This window comes from Pavona decussata, unplaced genomic scaffold, assembly GCF_977016875.1.
Source record: "Pavona decussata unplaced genomic scaffold, jaPavDecu1.1 SCAFFOLD_286, whole genome shotgun sequence".
Taxonomy (NCBI): domain Eukaryota; kingdom Metazoa; phylum Cnidaria; class Anthozoa; order Scleractinia; family Agariciidae; genus Pavona; species Pavona decussata.
The window spans coordinates 1,651,026-1,671,499 of record NW_028145687.1 but is presented as its reverse complement, the minus strand read 5'-3'; the positions used below and the strand labels follow the sequence as shown (position 1 = coordinate 1,671,499).

Here is a 20,474-nt window from a genome sequence, read left to right as displayed (position 1 = left end):
CATTATTTGAAATTTGAAAGTTAAACTTGAAATTAATTTAATACAATTCAATACGTTTGAATGCAACGTGAACTGAGAACGCTATTAAACACTTAAACCTCGCTAGCTCAGATCGAGTTGACACAAACGTCATCTTTAGACTGATTATCCCACAATATTTTCTGTTTTTTATCGAGAATTATAATAAGAAGACAACAGTGTCAGCTTTTTACATTTATTATATTTTGTAATTACCTTGCATTTATGTGCCAAATTTTTATACTTATTAAGCTGACTTCGACTGAAAGCAACTCCTTTCGTAACAGCTCAATCATTTGAACTGGGGGAATAAAATGCCCGGGGACGAAGGGGTGGGGGGAAGGGGGTGTTCAAAGCTCCCCACGGGAAAACGCTGCCCGGAGTTAGAACTCTTACCAACTTCTACCGAAATGGTGCTCCATTTGCATACATCATGACAGAACAAAAAGATTGTACCTCTTTCTTAAACCTCAATGACAAGCAACGCTGTATTTTCGGCCAGGAATTTCTCTAAACTGAAATTTTGTTCCTTGTTTTGAATTTGCCTACGTAGAGAAGTGCAATGCTTAACATGAAAAATTTTGGCCAATAATTTTGCAGCACGACACAGTCACCTAAGTCTCTCAAAACGTGCTCAAAGAAATGATAAAATGACATGGAGGTTGATTATGAAGTTATTAACACACAATGAAATTTTAATTAAACAACGCGTGGCCAAACTGCTAAGTAAACAACTAATCACGATTGTGCATGTGTTGACCAAAAGAAGGTCAGTTGGATTTCATCCCGAAGATTACCAATGCTTTTGTTTAAGAAAGCGAAGGAATATTTTATTGTTTCTCCTTCGGTCTGCATCAAAAGTTGCGACGAATATCTTGGATCTTTGAACTTTTTTTGTCTTGTATGATATACGACCTGTTCTGGGTGTATTGTAGAATTGTATTTGCCAAAGAATATCAAAGATACGTGCATTTATTTCTGCGTGTTTGAATCTTTGGGCAAATTAAACTGGAATAGCGCGTTATATTTGCGGACTAAACACAAATGATCTTTTCTGTATGTTCATTCAACTCTACGGCCTTAAAATCCTATTGACAGTAACAAACATTTACTTGGTTATAATCGTGGGATGCTGACGACTGTAAATTTTTGTTTGAAATTCCGTAGCCGATATTTTAGCGCAAACAAGAGTGTGGATTCTCTATCACTGAATTGGCGTTGAGAGCTCACATATCTTCAAGCATGTCATGAGTTTCTCTGCCACACTTGGGTTGGCTGAAGCTTTTGAAAAAACTTTTTTTACAAAAAATGGTTTAGCCGACACCTGCTACTAGCTTTGTCAGAGACAGAAGTCGTGTTTCCACACATTCATGTGCTGTTCAAACCGGAGATCCAAACAAGATTTACTCAGTAAAAGTTATTAAGACGTCCCAAGGTATTCGACTTTTGAGAGTTTAGAGCAATTTTCCTCTATTGTCACAGAGGAATGCAGTGATTTTAAATTTCCCATTAAGAGAACAGCCCACGCAAGAAACAAAAACCAGGATCATTTGTTATGCCTCCAGTTGTAATCTTTTAGTCAGTTCATTTAGTTTAAACACGATGTGTCACTTAGCCATGCAATTTGTAACTTTAAGAGAAACTAGCCAAAAAACTTTTTCAGATTTTTTCATAACAAAAAGACTGTACTGTATTCTACATGGCTTAGATAAAAATTATTGAACCGGCCGTAAGGCTAATGATCGAAAACAAGGCATTTGATATTGTTTCATCACCTGAGATAGCAAGTGAATATTAGTTTTATTTCTTTTCAATAGACGCGTTTGTGGCGAAAAGATAACCTATACAACGGTTGTTCTTAAGTACTTCAGGGTCACTTCAGAAGCACTCTTGTTTCAAAGAACATAATCTGTCTAACTGTGAAACCCTTTTTCCTAAGAGTACCTGAAATTAAATTCAAGTACAAAATTCATGTTGTAGAATACTTCAAAGCAGACAGCACTTTAGTAAAGCACCGCTTAGGAGTTTTCAACTCAGAACCTTTTCGCCGGTCAGACTCAAAAGATAAAACTCGACGTCGGACATTTGTAGGTTTGACTGTAGAATTGGAAAGGTAATATCTCTCGTCTCCTTTTATGTCTGAATATTAGAAGAAAACTGCCAAATTTCAACGCGGGAAAAAAATCGAATAGTAACACTTTGCCATGCCGAGGCCACGTTTTCCAACACTTTAGCCTCAAAGGAGCAATCTAACCATCGTGAGTTGGTGAAACTTCGCAGACTTGTCTAATGCACTTCTTACTTTTGAGTCTGGTTGAAATCCTCAAGTGTGACTATTTAAATGAAAGCGCCTAAGCAGTACTTTCCTGTAGTGCTGTTTATTATGCTGTACAAAGTGTTTCTAAGTTTTAATTCGGTGGATGAAATCCTCAAGTGTGACTCTTCTAATGAAAGCCCTTCAACAGTACTTCCCGATGATGCTCTGCTGTAAGTCTTTCACAAAGTGAAAATCTGGCAGTTTTCTTTAATTTTGATTTTTGGCACTCTTAGAATGAAAAGCCTAATGTACAAGCTGTTGTCTGCGAGCAAATTCTCATGTTACTCGCTTAACCTGAAAACCGTAACCAGAGGCAATAGCCGAAGTATTAGTTGCGCGTCTTTTCAAGCGAAAGGCTGTGTAAACAATCTTTTGTTCTCAATGGCAAGGCGGAATAACAAAGAATTGGCTAAGCTCTTGTAATAAAAACACCCAAAATCTAAAACAGCATAAAACGGTATTAGGAACAAAGCTACTAAAATGAATTTCTTTTTTTTCCTAACAAAAAGTTTAGGAGTCATTTACAGTGTTACAAAAGAACCGATAAATCCGTTAATACGAGATGAAAAAGAGAAAAAAAACAAAGTCATCATTTTGATTTGCGGTGTTTCTTCCGCTTTGCGAAACTTTGCGCCGTAATTTTCAGTCAAGGAACAGTTCTCGGCCAGCTATGAAGCTGTACTAATTTTTTTATTCGCTAATCAGGGACTTTTTGGCAGTCGAGCAAATCACTTGTTGTATCTTTTCAAGTCAAGGTTATCTGTCCGCAGCAGCAGGTGTGAAAAGCGATTAATTCCGAGCGCACGTTTTTGTCTTGCCACGCGGAGTACAGCCGATAACAATCCACGTATCTAATGTTAGAATACTTACTCTGCGTGATGAAGCAAAATCTTTCCTTTTCGGCCAAATGAGTGCGAAATTTCAGTAAAATATACCTGATTGCCTTCATCACGAAGTTGCTAATAACAAAATCGATTGCTTGTAATGCATCAGATTTAGTTAAATTAGGAAACGTCCAGAAATTTCGCTTGCGAAAAAAAAGACCTTGGAAAAGGTCAGAAAGTGGGAAATAGGTTCACGTTTTAGTGAATCACAAGTTACGCTAACAAGATAATTTGAAGGAGTAAAGAGAACAACGTGTATGCAATAAAAAAATTGTTTCCAGGGGCAACCGATCAGGAAATGTTACAGTATTTCTGATGGTAATCTGCGATAATGAAAGTTTTGAGGTTAATTTCGACGGCGCTTGCTACATGTCACTCGCATACGTCAGAAAAGGCCTCTGATTTGAGTAAACAAAGAAACACACGTCGGAGTTTCTTAAATTACAACGATCTTTCTTCCAATCAAACATATCTGACTTTCCCGATTTTTCCCAAGTACACAGTTTACGTTTTGAGCCTTGTTAATCGCTTATTCACCTGGGGCCAAAGTCTCATTAAAAGACATTTTTCTTTCATCCCTTCATGGTGACCAGACATAAAAGAGTTTATGAAAAGAATAATGAAATATTATCGGCGGCAATGAGTATCCCCAACTACCACTAAGCTTAATAAATCTGTTTGTTTAACAAAACCACGGTCGCACAATTCTAACTTGTTATATTACGCATTTTTAGAAGGAAGAAGAAAAGGAAAAAAACATCGATGAAATTTCTTTGTTTTCTTAATGAAAATTTGTTAACGTTACGGGATTTCGAAGCGTTCACGCAGTATCTCGGGCTAATCTTGTAGAAGTTACGGGCAGGAAGAGCAGTGAGTGACGGTAGAAAAAAAATTTATTTAGCTAATCCGAGGAAAATAAACGACGTCGGTTTTTCTTTGTTGGTTTACTTGAATATGTTTGAGCCGCAAATATGCCAGTGTTTCATTGAAAACAAAAATAATTTTTGCCGACAAAGGGAAAATCATTATGTGTCAAACAAACAACAAAGAGACAGGACTGAACACTGACGAGAAAACGACGAAACTGCTAAATCCGAGCGAATGACAATGAGTCAAAAAAAAAAAACGAGACAAGTCAAACATTTACCTAGTGTCAAAAAAGTGAAATGTTTAGCATGAAAATACGATTTCCATTAACCAATCGTTTGCGAGCAGGGGAGGTTTGTTCAAGACGCTTGTGAATTTTAATTGGACGAGATACCTTATAGGAAGCCTGTATAATGCACAAAGCTTGGTAATATAAAGAAGAACATTTAGAGCCCATCTTAAACAGTTGCAGCCTTAGATAGAGACTTGTTGGTAACGCAAGAGCTCTTTGTTAAAAGTCAGGGAATCTAAGTTGAAAGAGAAATCATCTTTCACAGAGAACAAACGAACTCAGCTAACGCTACAAAGGTAAGCCGGTTTTTTCCTGAACTTCCTCGGTGTGATTTTAATGCACAGAAATTTTCTGCAGTACTTCGAGAATTCAGAGAGCAGATTAAATTACGGAAGACTGAAAGTGCTAGCTGTAGGTCGAACTAGCCAACGTCCTGAAATGTTTTAGAGAGATAGTTAGGTTTGCAAGCACCACAAGATAAACAGAAAGCTCTGTTGGTTGTTAAATGTTGATAAGTTTACTGCCGTTTAAGTTTGTATAGTTCAAGAAAGAAAACACGAACAAAGTAAACTTTGTCTTCTTGCTTAAGACATCAGCGCTTAGCCACTGATGAATGTTGAGCCACCGCAGATCTTATAACGCGATAGAAAAGAATGGAAACTCTTTCTTCTCCTTCAAGTCGCACGAAAGGAACTCGCAGCCGCTTCCTTTACGAGCTATTTCTAGCTCGTCTAAAAACTAAGGCACCATATGTAAACAACGCAAGCAGCTTTCTCACGACCAAATACGTTTTCGTTTGGGAGATATATTTATAATGTTTAAGCAAGCAATTTTACACAACTTGTTGTGTTTAGCTTTTTCTCTCGGCCCAATATTTGGACTGTTTTTTGGTCTATGTTTGTAAATTTGATGTGATTGTGTGCTGAAGAAAGCCCAGTGTATACGGAACTAACTCGGAGAAAACATAGAGGTTTCTTAGAGCCGACAAGCTCGCCGAGTTTTTTAGCTTACTATCGTACTCTTAGAAGGACAAAAATGAACTTTAAAGCTAAAAAACACGCTTAAGGTCGCTGGGTTGCCGTTGAACGATGTTCTAAAGGGATTAGGACTGAAAGAGAGAGAGTTAAGTACTTCGTAATTAAGCGCCTGAGGGCAAACAGGTATCTTTACTTTTTGTCATCGAATCTGAAGATCAGAATCCGATATAGCTGTAGTTATTTGCGTCAAAAGTCCAGCAATTGAAAGTCGTTTCAATGTTGTAACTCATTTTAGCTCAATTTGCGCTCCAAACAGGTCGTTGAATTTCAACTTCCGTCCTTTCCTCAGCATGTTGCTTTTAGTTGCTATAAGCGCACGATATGATGTGCGGCTCAGACGGAATCAACCGCTAGGTTAGTGCATACTGAAACTTTCCCGGTTCCCTCAAATATTTAGAAACCTTTGTATATCTTGTGATCACTATCAATACGTCTATCAGCGCGATTGTTAGCTTGAATTAGCTACCACAGAATTTCACGAATTTTTCCTTTTCCTGCACGCAGAAAACCTGTCAACATTGGCGTAACAGTCTTTGCTAACCTAACCTAAAATAAACCTATCAACTCCCTCTTATCACGTCCTTATGGTTTCTCCTAAATGGATTTCTTTTAAGCTGCTCCAACCCCAAAATATTCACTTAATCTTCAAAACTTTTCTCTCTCTATAAGAATAACAAACACTCGAATGTGTGTCCCTCATATGGCCCTGAACTGTTTACTAGCTTTCACTTTTCAGAATGCAAGATAAGATAATTTTGGATTTTGCTAACCGATTCACTCACAGATCGACAAATAATTCGCAAAGATACAACGACTCTTAACAGAAATTTCGATCAAAGTTTAATAACTTACAAGCCGATCCTAAGAGCTGCGAGTTGTTTACCTTTGAAAAGTCACAGAAGACATATTAAATTTTAAGCTCATTTTCCAAAATGAAGGAAAACTTTCCAAAGTTGACAGCTCTCTTCCTATTACAAAAATGGAATGTCTTACTTATTTCGCGAAATCCTAATGCAAGGAGTGAAGAAAATTAACAATATATTCGCGGTTCTTCAACCTATTCAGTGAAGACTCCATGATATTAATTTTTGGCGGGTTGAAATGCATTGTCACTGAAGGGGAAGGAAAACTTAATGAAAACTTTACAGAAACTTGGACAATTGGGTATGAAATGATTCCAATTAGTTGCACACTTCAATTGCGGGTCGGCTGTCTACTATTTCCTTTTCTTATTGAATAAAAGGAACAAGTTTAGCGAGATTAGCAAAAAACCAACATAAGCAAGGTTATAACGCAAAGTTCTAATGACAGGTGTACCACACAAATTAATTTTAACCGCAAAATTCGATTCCTTCCTAATGTAAGGCCAAACCAGGCCAAACGTAAATGATGAGAAAGATTTTTTGGTAATCAGTGATTATGAGATCCAAGACACCTTTCATTTCAATGAAGTTGTATGCCGGGTCGTAACCATCACTTAAAATTTCTAAAGAAAGCCGCCCTCGATATAATGGCGCACGTAATTGGAGTGTATTTTCTCATTGATAAAGCGCGGCTAAGCTAACGGCTTGGTACAATAAGAGAATTGGCAATTTACAGTGCGTCCAATTATAAGCGGTGATAAGAAATCATGCAACATGACTGCGATGGGTTCGGTGCGTCCATCTGAGTTCTTGGCGTTAAAGGAATTGTCGGTCTAAGATCCTTTGTAATCCTTCGTTGTCATGTATGGTTACAAGTCAACTCAAACGCTCATCAACTTTCATCATGTGGCGATTCAAACGCAGGAGCAGACGAAACAAAAACACTTTCTTTACTGACCCAGAGAGGGCAATAAAACCAACACCGCGGCTAGCACTATATAATGCAAGCTATTTTGAGGCGCAGATAATGTTGCCGGCTATGAATAAACACCATAGATTGAGCATAATTGAAACTTCTTCTCTGGTTTGGGAAATGCTCAAACATCTCTTTACCCTGGAGAAAGGCTGTTAATACCTAAATACTGATTGAGGACCTGGGGGGCAAACATTTAGAGAAAGAATCCTTAAACACTGAAAATCGGAAACAACCAAATAATGTATGTTTGCGAGGCCTAGCAGTGTTAAGTTGGTTGGTCAATACTTCATCTTGTTCGATTGCTCATTTTATGAACATGAATTTGCTTGTGGGCTAGACATGCGCGAGACAAGAGAGTTTTTAATTGTGATAAGAGTTTCCAATCCCTTTACTGACTAGCGAAATATGAAGAATATGGGCTTTTGGCGCGTCCATTCGGGTTGGGCGGTAAGTAGTACATCAAGGTCATTTGAAATTCTCGCCGTGATATTATAATCGTGCTCCATCTACAGCTGTCCTTAGAGGCACCTGGAAATGGCTTTTGTGGAATGATTGACGCAAGACGAATTTGTTAATTAATTGCTTTAGTTTCCGGAAATGAGAAATTGGATTCTAAAAATTCTACATTTTTGCTCTCGTCCCACGCGTTCGGGCGACCGCGAAAAAAGCCGTTGATTTCTATCGCGAGTTGGTGCGCGTGCTGACGAACTAGGCAAATCCTAAACAAAAATATTGACTGTGTGCATAGCGCGCTTGCAGTCGCTCGCAAGCGATCGTGAGTGATCGATTCATTCATCGATTCATACAATTAAACCGTAGGATTGGTCGGATTTGACAGCAGTTTACCAAAACTTATTAAATAAAATTCGGAATTTTTTGTCCTTTCTTTGCGCGTTTTTCCCGGGCAACTTACAATGAACCTCGCAAACTCAGAACAAAACGCATACTCGGAACCTGAGAATAATACCTGTCTTTAACTATCACGAAATATCCTGACAACAATAAAGCGAAACAGGTGAATCCAGAGTTGTAAACTTCGAATACGCGCGCCCAACTGGCATGTCATTCTCAAGAAAGAAAGCCGAAAATATACAAAAAGCAGAACGAAGAGAACCTCCGTTTCTCAGCAGTAATTGCTTTTGTTTGTGGAATTTGTGTTCGCGGTTGTTATGCTAATTACGGGGACCAACAGTAGGCTGACAGGATCTAGGTTACATCTTCGCTCCGAAAGAATGTTAAGCGCCCCCCTTTTTCGAGCGGTCAGCTTTTTTGACGTTAACTGTTTGATAAGTCATACGCTAAATTAGATGGCTTTTAAGGTGTTGTGTGATGACGCACGGCTTTTGCCGCTTCTATCTATGTCCTTCCTGTCCTTTCATAGATATCAGCACCTACCCATCTTTTCCCCGTTTGTGTTTAGTTTATCCCGCGCGAACGGTGATCTTTCTATGGTGTTGACATTAAAGATACGAGATAGGGACGAATCATAAAGAGTCCTATCGAAATAATTGTATTTGCTCATAAATTATGAAACGGCAATTTGTTTGTAAGCCTTCGTGATGGACAAGCGATAATGGACCCCACAACTTTTAATAAAATGCCTGCCCACGGGTGGTCGCAAAGGCCCCTATGTCAATAAACGACGAAGGCCTCCAAAGGGCTTTCCCATGGCACAATAGTGAGGGCGGGGCTTGGAGACATGTCACGTTAAGCCTGTTTACGCACTGTCACTAAAAATATAACTTCTTTATTGCTAGGTGGAAAGAGTAATCTACGCTGGTCACCGCGACAGAAACACGTTACGGGACGGTACCAAACTGCGCCTCATTCAGTAACGAGAGAATTTACAACCGTAGCGAGCTGCTTGTTGCATAGATTGAAGTCGACATCATGATGGAAGCAATGAATCCCGGTAACCCAGGCGCTGGTATGGGAGTTGGAAATCCACAAACGCAAGGACATCCTTTGGACGACGGCAAAAGCAAGCAGTCGAAGGAGAAAGTATATCGCCGAAGCTACACTCACGCCAAGCCGCCATACTCGTACATTTCGCTCATCACGATGGCCATTCAACAGTCACCGAACAAGATGCTTACGCTTAGCGAAATCTATCAGTTTATAATGGACCTATTTCCGTTCTACCGACAAAACCAACAGCGGTGGCAGAACTCCATTCGACATAGCCTCTCCTTCAACGACTGCTTCGTAAAAGTCCCTCGCTCGCCCGACAGGCCCGGCAAAGGAAGCTACTGGACACTGCATCCTGACTGCGGCAACATGTTCGAGAACGGCTGCTATCTTCGCCGGCAGAAGCGCTTCAAAGCGGATAAAAAGCCCAGCCTAAGTGATCTTCCCAAACCCGGCTTGCTCAGTCCTGTTGTCTCGTCGATGCACCATCAGAAGGTCCAGGGACCCAAGAGTTTAGGCGCTCCAAGCTTCCTTGCTCCGTCTCCTTACAGCGCTATGAGCGCCATGGGCGCTATGGGAGCGATGGGTATGGGCGCAATGGGGTCCATGTCTATGAACAAATCGTTTAACCATCCATTCGCCATCAAGAATATCATCGCGTCCGATCACGAAGCCGACCTCAGGGGCTTCGATCCGATGCATTTCAGCCCGTACCACCCCGCGGGTATGTCTAGCTCCATGTCATCTTTAGGACTACCTAAACCATACGACTCTAATCCCATCACAACAGAACCAAGTCCGTACTATCAAGGATGCGTGTTTACACCTTCAAGTTGCGCGGGAATCGCTGGGTTTTCAAACCTTTCATAAACTGAACTTATTTATCATCTCGGGAACATGGGACGGTAAAATTGTGCTCAGGTCGCTCTGGAGTGCCTGTAAATTGTGTTATCTCCGATGATACATTTCGCTAGTGTATATGAATTAATACTTAAAATTTCAAGGTGATTCCGTTGATTATATATCAAATAGACTTTTTTTTCCTCGCCTTACAGAAACATACGAACAGTAGTAGAAGTAGCGCTTAAAATCAGAGAAAATTTTATGAAAGATAAGAGAATTATATAAAGTGTAATATAGATTGTACGATTTTATTCATTCGCCAGCTCGTTGTGATTATAGAGTATTTTAAAGCTAAAGAGCAAATGTTAGAAAATCAAAATATTTTGAAACTAAATTAACCTGAAGCTGTGATCGTTTAAGTTAAGTTTTGGGACAAATTCAAAATTATAAACATACCTTTGCAGAGCCAGTAAGTTATAACCACTAGTTAGTGTTTTTTTGGTTGTTGGGCAAACGAATGGCAAAAATGTTCCATGCGACCGAGATATTCGGTGCAGACTGCCTCGGTTTGTTAGCGGTTAGCATGTCAACTGTGTATTTAACACTACATTTACCATTATTTATACAAGCAGGGAAAGGTTTTGTAAATTTACAGTCTTGCCCAAACAGCAGTTTGTTAGTTCAACGAAATAAATTTTTAACGAACAGTTGTCCTGACGTATATTGTCTTTTGCGTGGCTGTAGTGGAAACTTGAGGTTGTTGAGAAAGCGAAGTCATATTAATTATTTATCGGCTGGCATCGAGAGCCAACAAACTTCCAAATGCGAGCTTTTTTAATTAAAAATAATCAACAGAACGACATTTGCCCTAACAGTTTTGACAAATACTTGGCAAATCGAGGTATAAATCTGTAGAACACGATTTGACCTGCGAAAAACGCGCGCGCTATAAACAGATTCCCGCGTCGCAGAGAATCGTACCCTATGTGGTCCGGCTGCAAATATAAACTTGTGTCAAATCCATTACGAAGTGCGAAAACCACTTTACAAGCAGTAATCGAATTTGAGAGACTTTTTCCTGGATAGAACAGGTAGTAGAGGTGTTAAAACAGCTCGCCGAAACACAAGCGGCCCCTTTGAGAAATGCGTGTACATCTGCCGTCCCTCTTTCTAATCTTCGGCCCGAATCTTCCCTTACTTCCTTTTAACTTCGAATATCTACGATCAAAACACGAGCGATTTAGAGACTGCTTGCCGTTTTCATACAAAATCCCCATAGCGGTTTACCCCTCAATGAAGCGTTGATAGATTAGGGGTCAGTTAGCCCGCGCTGACTGCTCTCCTGTCATTTCCAACATGCGGACTTTCAAAATAGTCAAACACGGTGAATTGCTCTAGTAGTCAACAAGCCAATCTTTCGTAAACTTTGGAACCTGTGTTTGGAGAAGTCCTCTTTCAAGGGATCAAATTTCTTGAAAGGTTCTTAACTGCTCAAATTCGTTTCGGTTGTTAGTTTAAACACCACGCTATATACACAGAGAGCCATGCATTATTAGTTCAAAAAATACATTGTGATTGATAACAGAGCAGTTCAGTTCAGCGCGCATCACGGGCTGCGGAAGCCTTGAGTCGTCCTTGCGTTCATCACAACGACATGGTTAAGCTAAAGAGGTTAACTCTAATCCGTCCTTCGAGGAGCTATCAAACACTACATGAAAGGTAACGCACATACACGTATCTTTGTTATAAAGTTGTATTCCGCTGCTCGAAGGAAATTTCCGTGGGAAAATGCGGTGCAATCGTTTGAGTTCGGCCAGGCGGCGATCATTTAAGTCACAGTTTTGCTAACTCGCTCATGGGAATCAGTGTCTTCTATTGTCTCCGTGTTTCGGCCACTTTTCAGATCTTACCCTGGTACAAGCACTCGGTCAGTTATTCAAGTTTTTAACCGTTTTATTGCGCGCCTGTTCACCACCGCCAAGCGGTGTGTTTCGTCACATAAGCGGATTATAAACTTCTGCAGTGAAACCGCCGTGGGGACATCGAGACACGTTTTATTTGAATTCAAATTCGTCCGTACACTTCATCGGCCTCAGCGTCTTGATGAGGTGTCACCGCGGATGTAAAGTCGATTTGAATAAAACCTGCACGAGAGCGGCGTGATTCTCTGCTCAAAACCGCTGCCGAAATGATGTGTTTTACACTCAAGCCTACGATTAATTTAAGGCGTCTGGATATCTCCTGCTAGCAACATCACACATCACTCAGTCAGGTACGATTTTTGCTTGTGAGGGTTTGACCGTGAGCGCGAGAAATAAACTGTGATATTTTACTTGTATATTGCATGCCGTGGAATAAGTTTCGTGTCAGACTTGCCTCTTTGTTGCGAACTACTTTTCAAGCATTGTTTCAAGAAAGAAGAAGAGAAAGAAATCATTGCATCATTAAATGTGTAATATGTTTATCACCTTAGGTCGGCAAAGTGAACGTTTAGTAAATCCGGAAGGTGCGATTGAACGATTGTGGCTACCCGCGTATATCGAAAAATTAAAGACGAAATATAACTTGCGAATTTCGATCGAAGTCACCAGGCATAAGTTACAAAAAATTTGCCTTAGGCGTTTGAGGCGTGGAATGATTTAAGGGGAGCATTTCGGACAATTCTGACCTTGTAGCAGTTGAGTCGCCTTATTTCGCAGCCAATTATCAAAGGGTCCGAAATTTTAATAAAAACCTTCACACCGGTTCAAGCGAGGCGGCATTTCGCTCCTAGTTTTAAAGGAATTCAATCGAATGTTAAAATGTCGGGAAGAAGCTGTGTGTTTGAATGTTGATTCGGGAACAATGGCCTTTTGTTTTCTTCATATTAGGGTGCATGAGCCATAATTGCGCGGCACGTTATGTTCAAAGTTGGTTCAAGTCATTTCGTGTTTGAAGAAAAAGAAAAACGACGAGAATTTCTAAAGGGAATCTTTTCGCTGGCTTAATTGACGTTCAAGTAAAAGCTTTATTGAATAGTAATGTTTATTTGCTTTCCTCTGTCAAATTATGGGCGCAAGGAGAAACCATTTTTTTCTTGTTGTTTTAATCCAGATAAAAGTGTATTGTGAAGTGCAAGAAAACGTGAATGAATTGGTTTATCTTTCGCTTTAATAGGAAATCTCGTGTGCTGAGCTTAGAAACGGAGGATAGAATTTAGTGATATAAGATGAAAACACTTTAATAGATGATACTTTGTCAGCCATGGTAGGATCAAATATGTTTCATGCATTTAACTTTATTTTATTTTACGTGATCTCATAGATTTAACTCGCTTTAAATTCTCTTACTTTACAAGTGGTTTATAATGTCTTTCATTTGCGCGTAAAAAGCGAAAACTGGAAATACAAAAGGGCGAGACACGAGATACATCTTTGTGAATAACTACCTTTTCTAAAGGCATCTTGAATTTCATGAGTTTTTGTCTCGCTAAAAAGTTTCAGCGATAAGAAAGCATTTGTTCGGGATAAATTCGTATGTTCTTTTGTGCTCTATGGTTTTAGTAATTTATCTGCTTTCGTCTCAAAAAGGAAACGAAAGTATCTTGTTAAAAACATCTGCAAAAGCTGCTGTAAGATAAGTGTCCGCTTTGCCAAAAAGCGCGAGCTGGTACCATCAATTTATATCAATTTATAAGGCTGCCGTCGCAGTCTAAATTTCCTTTCTGATCTTATCTAAGCTCGTGTCTACTGTAATTTATTGGAAAAACGCCTGTGTCAGCTTTGAAAGTGACATTACAGACTGATTGCCTTTCACCATGGATGGACTAAGATAGATTACTCTTGCAGATGGCTCCAAGATACTTTGAGGTCAGCTTAAGCTTGGCCTCGCGAAATTGGCGTGTAAATTCATCCGGTAATGCAATTTATGTCCATTGAGGAGCTTTTCAATGAATGAAACTTGATAAATCGATATTTTCACCGAAGATTTCCTTCACACGCGCCTGAGTTAGTCCTTTACGAGCGTACGGTTATTAATCGTTTCACAGTTAGCAAACATTATGACCACCCATCTTGAATAAACCGAGCTGTTCTCTGTTGCAATTGCTGCCCGAAACTGTGTTTTTACTGAGGTCAGTGCTTGTTTAGCTTGCTAACCTGAAATAATAGGCGTGTCATCAAACTGAAACCCTCTTTCGCAGCATATGTTGTTTAGGTCGTGTTTCAATTTCTACGCGATTAGCATCCAGGAAGGAAGCGTAGAAAATGAGGAGAGGAAATGGCGACATTAGCAGAAGGGATCGGTAAAGTAGGAGCGGTTGGGTTAAACACTCCAACCGCTGTCATCGAGGTCCTTGAGATATCAAAAATATTTCTGATAACAATAACCATGATTCTGTTGTCCCCAACGTAAACAGCACCGCATTTGCCTTTACGTGAAATAACTAAAATTACTGTTTTAAAGAAATAACCTCTCTGTCCCCTAAAAAATGTAGTTGATCAACACACCGTGTTTTGCTTTGTACGATTTTGGCATCTAATGTCGAGATAATTCCTTTGTGTCATGTTAAACTAGAAACCTCCAATATTTTTGTTGCTAGTAAACAGGTTCAAGACTGGCCAAGTATAAAAGTTTACTGTGTAGGCAAACTTTGCGAACCAGTGATTCAACTTGATGAGTTAAATATTTGCATGCTATACAGTTAACTGCTGGCTAAGGGAAAATATTGTTAAGTACACAACTCAGTCAAACTAAGCTATAACACGGTGGGCTTTTCATTCAGGGTTACAGTCAGGGGAAGTGAAGCCCGCTTCTGTTTTATTCAAAACTAGTCGAGGGCGATTTGAAATTTTCTTTCCTGATGGCGAACAATCAAAGAAACGCCTTTCAAAAGGGACAGACCCAAAGCTAGTTAACAGGCTGATTTCAAAGTGCTTATCCAGTTCAGAATTTCTAAAGTTTTCTCTCTATCTTTGTGGTTTAGCGGTTGAATGAAAGAGAATTCTTGTTGGTGGCCTAACGAGAACTTGAGCCGTGTTGAAATTGATACGGTTGTGGCTGGCAAACACACGTGGGGATAGCATGGACAAAAGATTTTTGAAAGGTAAGGCAAATTGTTGTCTGTTGTCGCCGATTATTTTATCAAGCTTCGTGCCTCGTTAACAGAACTACAACTAATCGAAATTAATCCCATAAACGTAGTTGCTGTTTTTGTCCGTTGTCCAAGAAGTCTCAGCTTTCATGAAAATAGCACTTTAAAAGAAAAGCTAAAATGAAACTCAAAATATCAAAACGGTTACTTCGCTGTTAAAAACACGACTTATCTTTTGTTTACGCTAAATCCTAAGACCCTTGTCTCATTGCTTCAAGATCAGCGATAATCTTAGCTGAAGCTGGCGCAATTTTGGCTGTGCCATTTCTCGTTCGGTGGAAGATGATTTTGTATCGTAAAATTAGCCAAAGTTTTGTAATAATTCTAACAAGATTTGTCATGTTACATCAACTAATTGCTTATGAGAATTTGGATTTAGTTTGACTGTTTTAGTTTTGTCTTCAGGGTTCAGTCTTCGGTGTGTGTTAAACTCACGTGCTTCTTGTTGATAATAAATGCTGATAAAAAAACCAAAGATCAACTCACTTAAAGTGAGCTATAAATTCTCCGTTTGATATATATATGTAGTGGCTTAGAAGCATTTGTACTGAGAACTGACAAGTAGAGAATCAGCGGGCTATGTTTCTCCTTCGGGAGCCGGTATTCCTTTGCAATTGCATGGTTATGGCTATGGTTTTATCAGAGTTTTTCTTGTGTCTAAGAAATATACAAGTAGACCGTAGGCTATTCGTGATGTTTTGTCGAAACATCATTAAATGTACGCTGAAGAAGAGCTGTAATTATTTATCTGGCAGAAACTTATGGCAAACAAATAAACATGGATGTTCATGCCGCCGTGTGTTTGATCACGGTGCAAGTTCAAAGAGGTACGACAGCCAACGATGAAAGGAATATAGACGAAACCAAACAAAGAAGGATAGGATAAGAATTAAGGAAAACTTATTCGACTACGATTTCGGAGTAGATCGGTCGTTGGTCGAGTCATTAAGAATTGCCTAAAGCACATGTGCATTATCTTTGGGCGTAGCTATTGTACACCCATGAAAATTCTAGACCCTTGCTCCAACAGTTTAAAACATTTCGTAACTGAGTTTAGAGGCTGGTTTTTATTGGGAAAGTGTTTGTGCGGCTGGCTGTCTCTTTTGGATTGGCTTAGCGACGAAAATTTCGAGTTTCAATTTTTGAAAACATCACGATCTAAGAGAAACTGTCTCGGAGTTGTTTTTCCAGCTGTCACAGTAAAATCGCAATTTCCTTTGCACTCTAAAATGTTTTGCTGTAATGTTCAATTTCTGGGAAATTTCTCATACCGCTACAAGGAAAAGTGACGAATTTCTTTTGAGAATTTCACCGGTGAGTCTTAACGTTGTTTTATTGCAAAGGAACAAAAGTTTTGTCTTCCGAAAGACAGGAACCATTTCACCCGAATGACAGGTTTACATACTATCTTTCAAGATAGATGTTTCTAACTTTGCATTTTAGTGTGGTCATTTGAAATTTCCTTTCGCTTTAAAACCTTATTCCTCACCTTGGATTTAACAAACAGTTTGTTTTCGTGAAGATTTATGGTCATTTGTAATTTAGAAACTCTAAAAATATAGATAATTTTAAGGTTTTCACAGTGTGGGAGGTTTGAGAGACAAGCCGTCTATTGTTGCTCGTATGACCCGTGTTTGCGGAGTCTTTAAGCGGATCATCCCTTGCTTGGCAACCAAATTATTACAGAGTTTTGTGAGCTTGTAGAATAATTATTTTATCAAAGTAAGTTTAACACATTTTTTTCTCATAATTCATCATCGTTTTTTCAATGAGAATTTCTGAATTTCTGAAAGGTAGCTCTTGGCAGTTTTGTGTTGGATTTGATACCATCTAATCCACTTTCTTCTTTTGCAGATGTCAGAAAACGTTTTCGCCGGAAAACATGGGGGAGCGAGCGACTGGCGATTCGGAGGTTTATTGTCTTGGGTCGTAACAGCATTGGCGCGGGACAAAACGCAGGGAACGTATTGTTATAAGATAGGGCTTCTAGCAAGTACTATGTTTTGTTGCTCAACAAAAGCGTAATTTAAGAAGAGCAAGACCAGTTTCGTGGTTCGATGTTGCTTACGTGTAAAATGTTTATATCTCAGTTGAAACTGAATTGGAAGCGGCTAATTCCATTAAGTTATTTTAGAGTATTCCATCTCAGCCTTGGTAGACCATAGCTGTAATGGCTGATATACAATTCCACTAGAGAAGAAGTAGATTCTAATCCATAAATCCGTGTGTCAACTTGATAGGATTAGAATAGCAAAGTTTAATAAAGCCTTAAGCCATCGCGTGGATGGAAAATAATCCTTCGTCATTTGATAGCGATATACATCTACTTCAAGCTGTAGTTTTCCAATACGTTTCTAGAAACATGTTTGAGAAAGATCTGTGAAAATTCCTGGAGATTTTCGCAATGTTGCCTCAGGCTATTTACTTCTGTTTACGGGCGAGAAACTTTCGTTCCTTGTAAAAGATGACTGTCGTTTGTTTCTCCAATTCAACCCATATGCAGTCGCAATGTTTACAATACTTTTAATTGTCGGACTTCCTGCGTATCAGACTGCTCCAATTCCAGACGAGGAGACTTTTCACCGTTTGAATTTTAAAAGAAGTAGGGTGAAACCTGTCTTCAAACATCTGCTACACTTCCACGACTTGAATTAGCCTGTTTCGAACGAAAGTTACAATTTCTTCTCCCGTTTAGGGAGAGACAAAAACCTCGGTGACCTTCACAGATGGAAAAACTAAATAAAGCGTTTGTGTGCGAGTATAAAGTACTTTAAACTCAGTTGTTTTCTGTCGAGTTAAGTTCTTAAATACAAACAGTGAAACGTGAAACAGTTGACTCAAGTTTCCCTTTCGATAAATAGTTAGGAAAATATTTTCTCGCTTAACAAGCTAGCTTACTTTAAGTTTGTTTTATCTGGGCTTTGAGCAATCATTTAGGTTAGCTCGCCGCCGTGAAGCAAAAAGAAAGTCTTTGTAAGAGAAAATGGCTTTGAAAATGTATGCTAAAATCGAGAGTAAAAGAAAAGTTTGTTTTTTATTTAAAAAAAAACAATTTTCATTTATTTTATTCTTAAACGAACTTCTCTGGATTTCTTTTCCGACAAAATACACATTTAATTATATATATTTTTGCCGTAGGCTATGAGGAATAGTGCAGAGCCGGTTTTGATACTATATTTTACGAAACTACAAACTGAAATCGACCAGAAAAAGCAGCAGATGTCCTGGCCATTGAGCGTTTAATTAAACATGACTTCTTTTGACGTCGTTCTGAAGAGCTGACATTGAACAAGGCATCTCTGAAAATGAAAGCTTTTAACTTGCAATCATTTCTATGCAACGCAAACTTCTATTACCGTAGAGATAAGAGAACTAAAGTTACCGAAACGCTTTTGAAAAGAGCTTGTATCGTAAACGCACCAATTCCTGCTTTACACTGATGCCAAGTTCCTTGAGATTGTACTTATTCATAAGGGACGTTAATTCTGTTGAACAAACAGCCAAATGTTACTGATATCAATGCATGTTAAATTAAAAATGCAAAGGTACTCAGCTACTAAACACCGAGCTTATTTTTTGTTGCAAGCGTTTATTTCATGAAGCCTCCGACGTTTGCTGTACAAACTAACTTAGTCCATCATTCCTTATACATGGGCGTACCCGTGTTCAAATTTACACAATTTCTGGTGAACTTAACAGCACGAAAAATAGGAAACTTGTGAGTCATGAGTTAAAATAGGTCTTGTTTTATTGCTAGACATTTTAAGGCGTTGACATCGAATTAAAAAATTTCCTCTACTCCGCAATATAAAAATTTGCTTAGTAATGTTTGTACTCAGACAGTTTACGTTCTCGCCAACGAAGGAACGAAACAAGTGAAGATGTGAAGTAAACATGTTATCAAATTTAACGAAGTTGTTTTCTGTGAAATATAATCAGTCTACAAATTAAAGCGATTAATTTCTAGAGATTTGGTAAGCTAAAATGTTGGCATAATTTTGTTGAACTTTGCATCAAGGAACCCTTGTTTTCTAGTTTGTATACGAGCACCTATTCTGCAGTTTATGTGGTCAGGTAGACATAAGAATATGAACCAAGTCTGTAAACAATATATACAGCAAAATTAGGCAAATCAATGGGTGGAAGAAGCAAATTATTTGGATTTCAGTCGTTAGTTCTAAACGTCAGTGGAATCCTCTGTTTTGCGAGCTTCTCTATGAATTTTCCATGAATAATTTCGCAACAACCCCAGTAATAAAAATTGTCTGTGATCTAAAATATTCTATCACGACAACTACGATTTTGAGCTGATTAAAATTTAAGACAAGAAATGTTTAAAATGACTCGTTAGAAATTCTGGGACCTCTGCAGCGGCAGTTTTTGAAATTAAAAGGCATGTTGCCAAAGAAGAGAGAATACATTAATTAAAACTTTTCAATTTCAAGGTTAAATTTTCTTCTTTTTTATTTTTTTTATTTCATTATTTTTTTTACTGAAAGTAGTGAAATATTTTTAAAAATATTCTGCTGCCAAATTTCTAGGACAAAATAAAACCTTCGTGCTCCTTTATTCTCAACTCCTAGACCAAGCCGCGTTCTGTGTTTTCATGATTTGTTAAATCCTTCAAGATCAATATATTTATGTACACATAATATTTTTTCTAGAAATGGCATTTTTAATTTGTGAGTTTGGCTTGGAGTGATGAAAAATTCGTTCTTCTATAATTGCATTTTCAATTATAGAGCTTATTTGCTGAGGCCCTCGCAAGGAGATGTTCATTTCTGTATTTCATTTATCGCACACCTGTCTCGAAAAAATTAATGGCCTTCATTTGCCAAGTATATTACTTTAATGCCAGCACTAGATAAGATTTACGCCGATATTTCAAGATATTTCGTCTCAGAATGTCCAGAATAATCAACGTAAGAAGCGAAATAGATAATCCCTTCAAGTCCTCTCTGACTTGGCCAGGATGAGATAAGATATTTCCGGGCTAGAATCTTTCAAGCAAAATTTGTTTCTAGTATTTTAAATTTTATATTTGGAAAAGCATTTTCACGACTATTGCCAGTGTGTAAAGCAAAGAAAAATTAAGAAAAGAAACAAAAAAAAAACCGCTTTGAATATCTTATACTCGCTGAGCAAGACGAAAATAAAGGAATTTTAATGAGTTATTATTAGTGGGAACTTACTGTTTGCTTTTCCTTCTGCCATTAGAACTATTGCACAGGTAGAAATTATGGAGTCTTCCCCCACAAAAACTAATTTCCGAACACAATTAGCATAGTTTACACACTTAAATCTGTCCCATAAACCAAATTTATTGAAAATAAGATAT

The 20,474-nt window shown here is 38.5% G+C and overlaps 1 protein-coding gene across 2 annotated transcripts in view; it reads left to right on the top strand.

Annotated features, from left to right (window-relative positions):
* The window catches only part of LOC146455115 (forkhead box protein A2-A-like), a 30,020-nt gene extending 12,689 nt beyond the window's left edge, over positions 1-17,331 (top strand). Inside the window, exons 1-4 of one of the 2 annotated variants that reach the window (XM_085094800.1) lie at positions 4,489-4,674; positions 9,012-11,724; positions 14,969-15,088; positions 16,991-17,331. In XM_085094800.1, the coding sequence (XP_084950926.1) occupies positions 9,145-10,032 (888 nt within the window). In that variant the 5' untranslated portion in view covers positions 4,489-4,674; positions 9,012-9,144 and the 3' untranslated portion in view covers positions 10,033-11,724; positions 14,969-15,088; positions 16,991-17,331. Of the gene's footprint in view, positions 1-4,488; positions 4,675-9,011; positions 11,725-14,968; positions 15,089-16,990 lie in introns of those variants that run through there. The other variant, XM_085094801.1, reaches the window with a different exon arrangement.
* Positions 17,332-20,474: the final 3,143 nt, after the last annotated feature.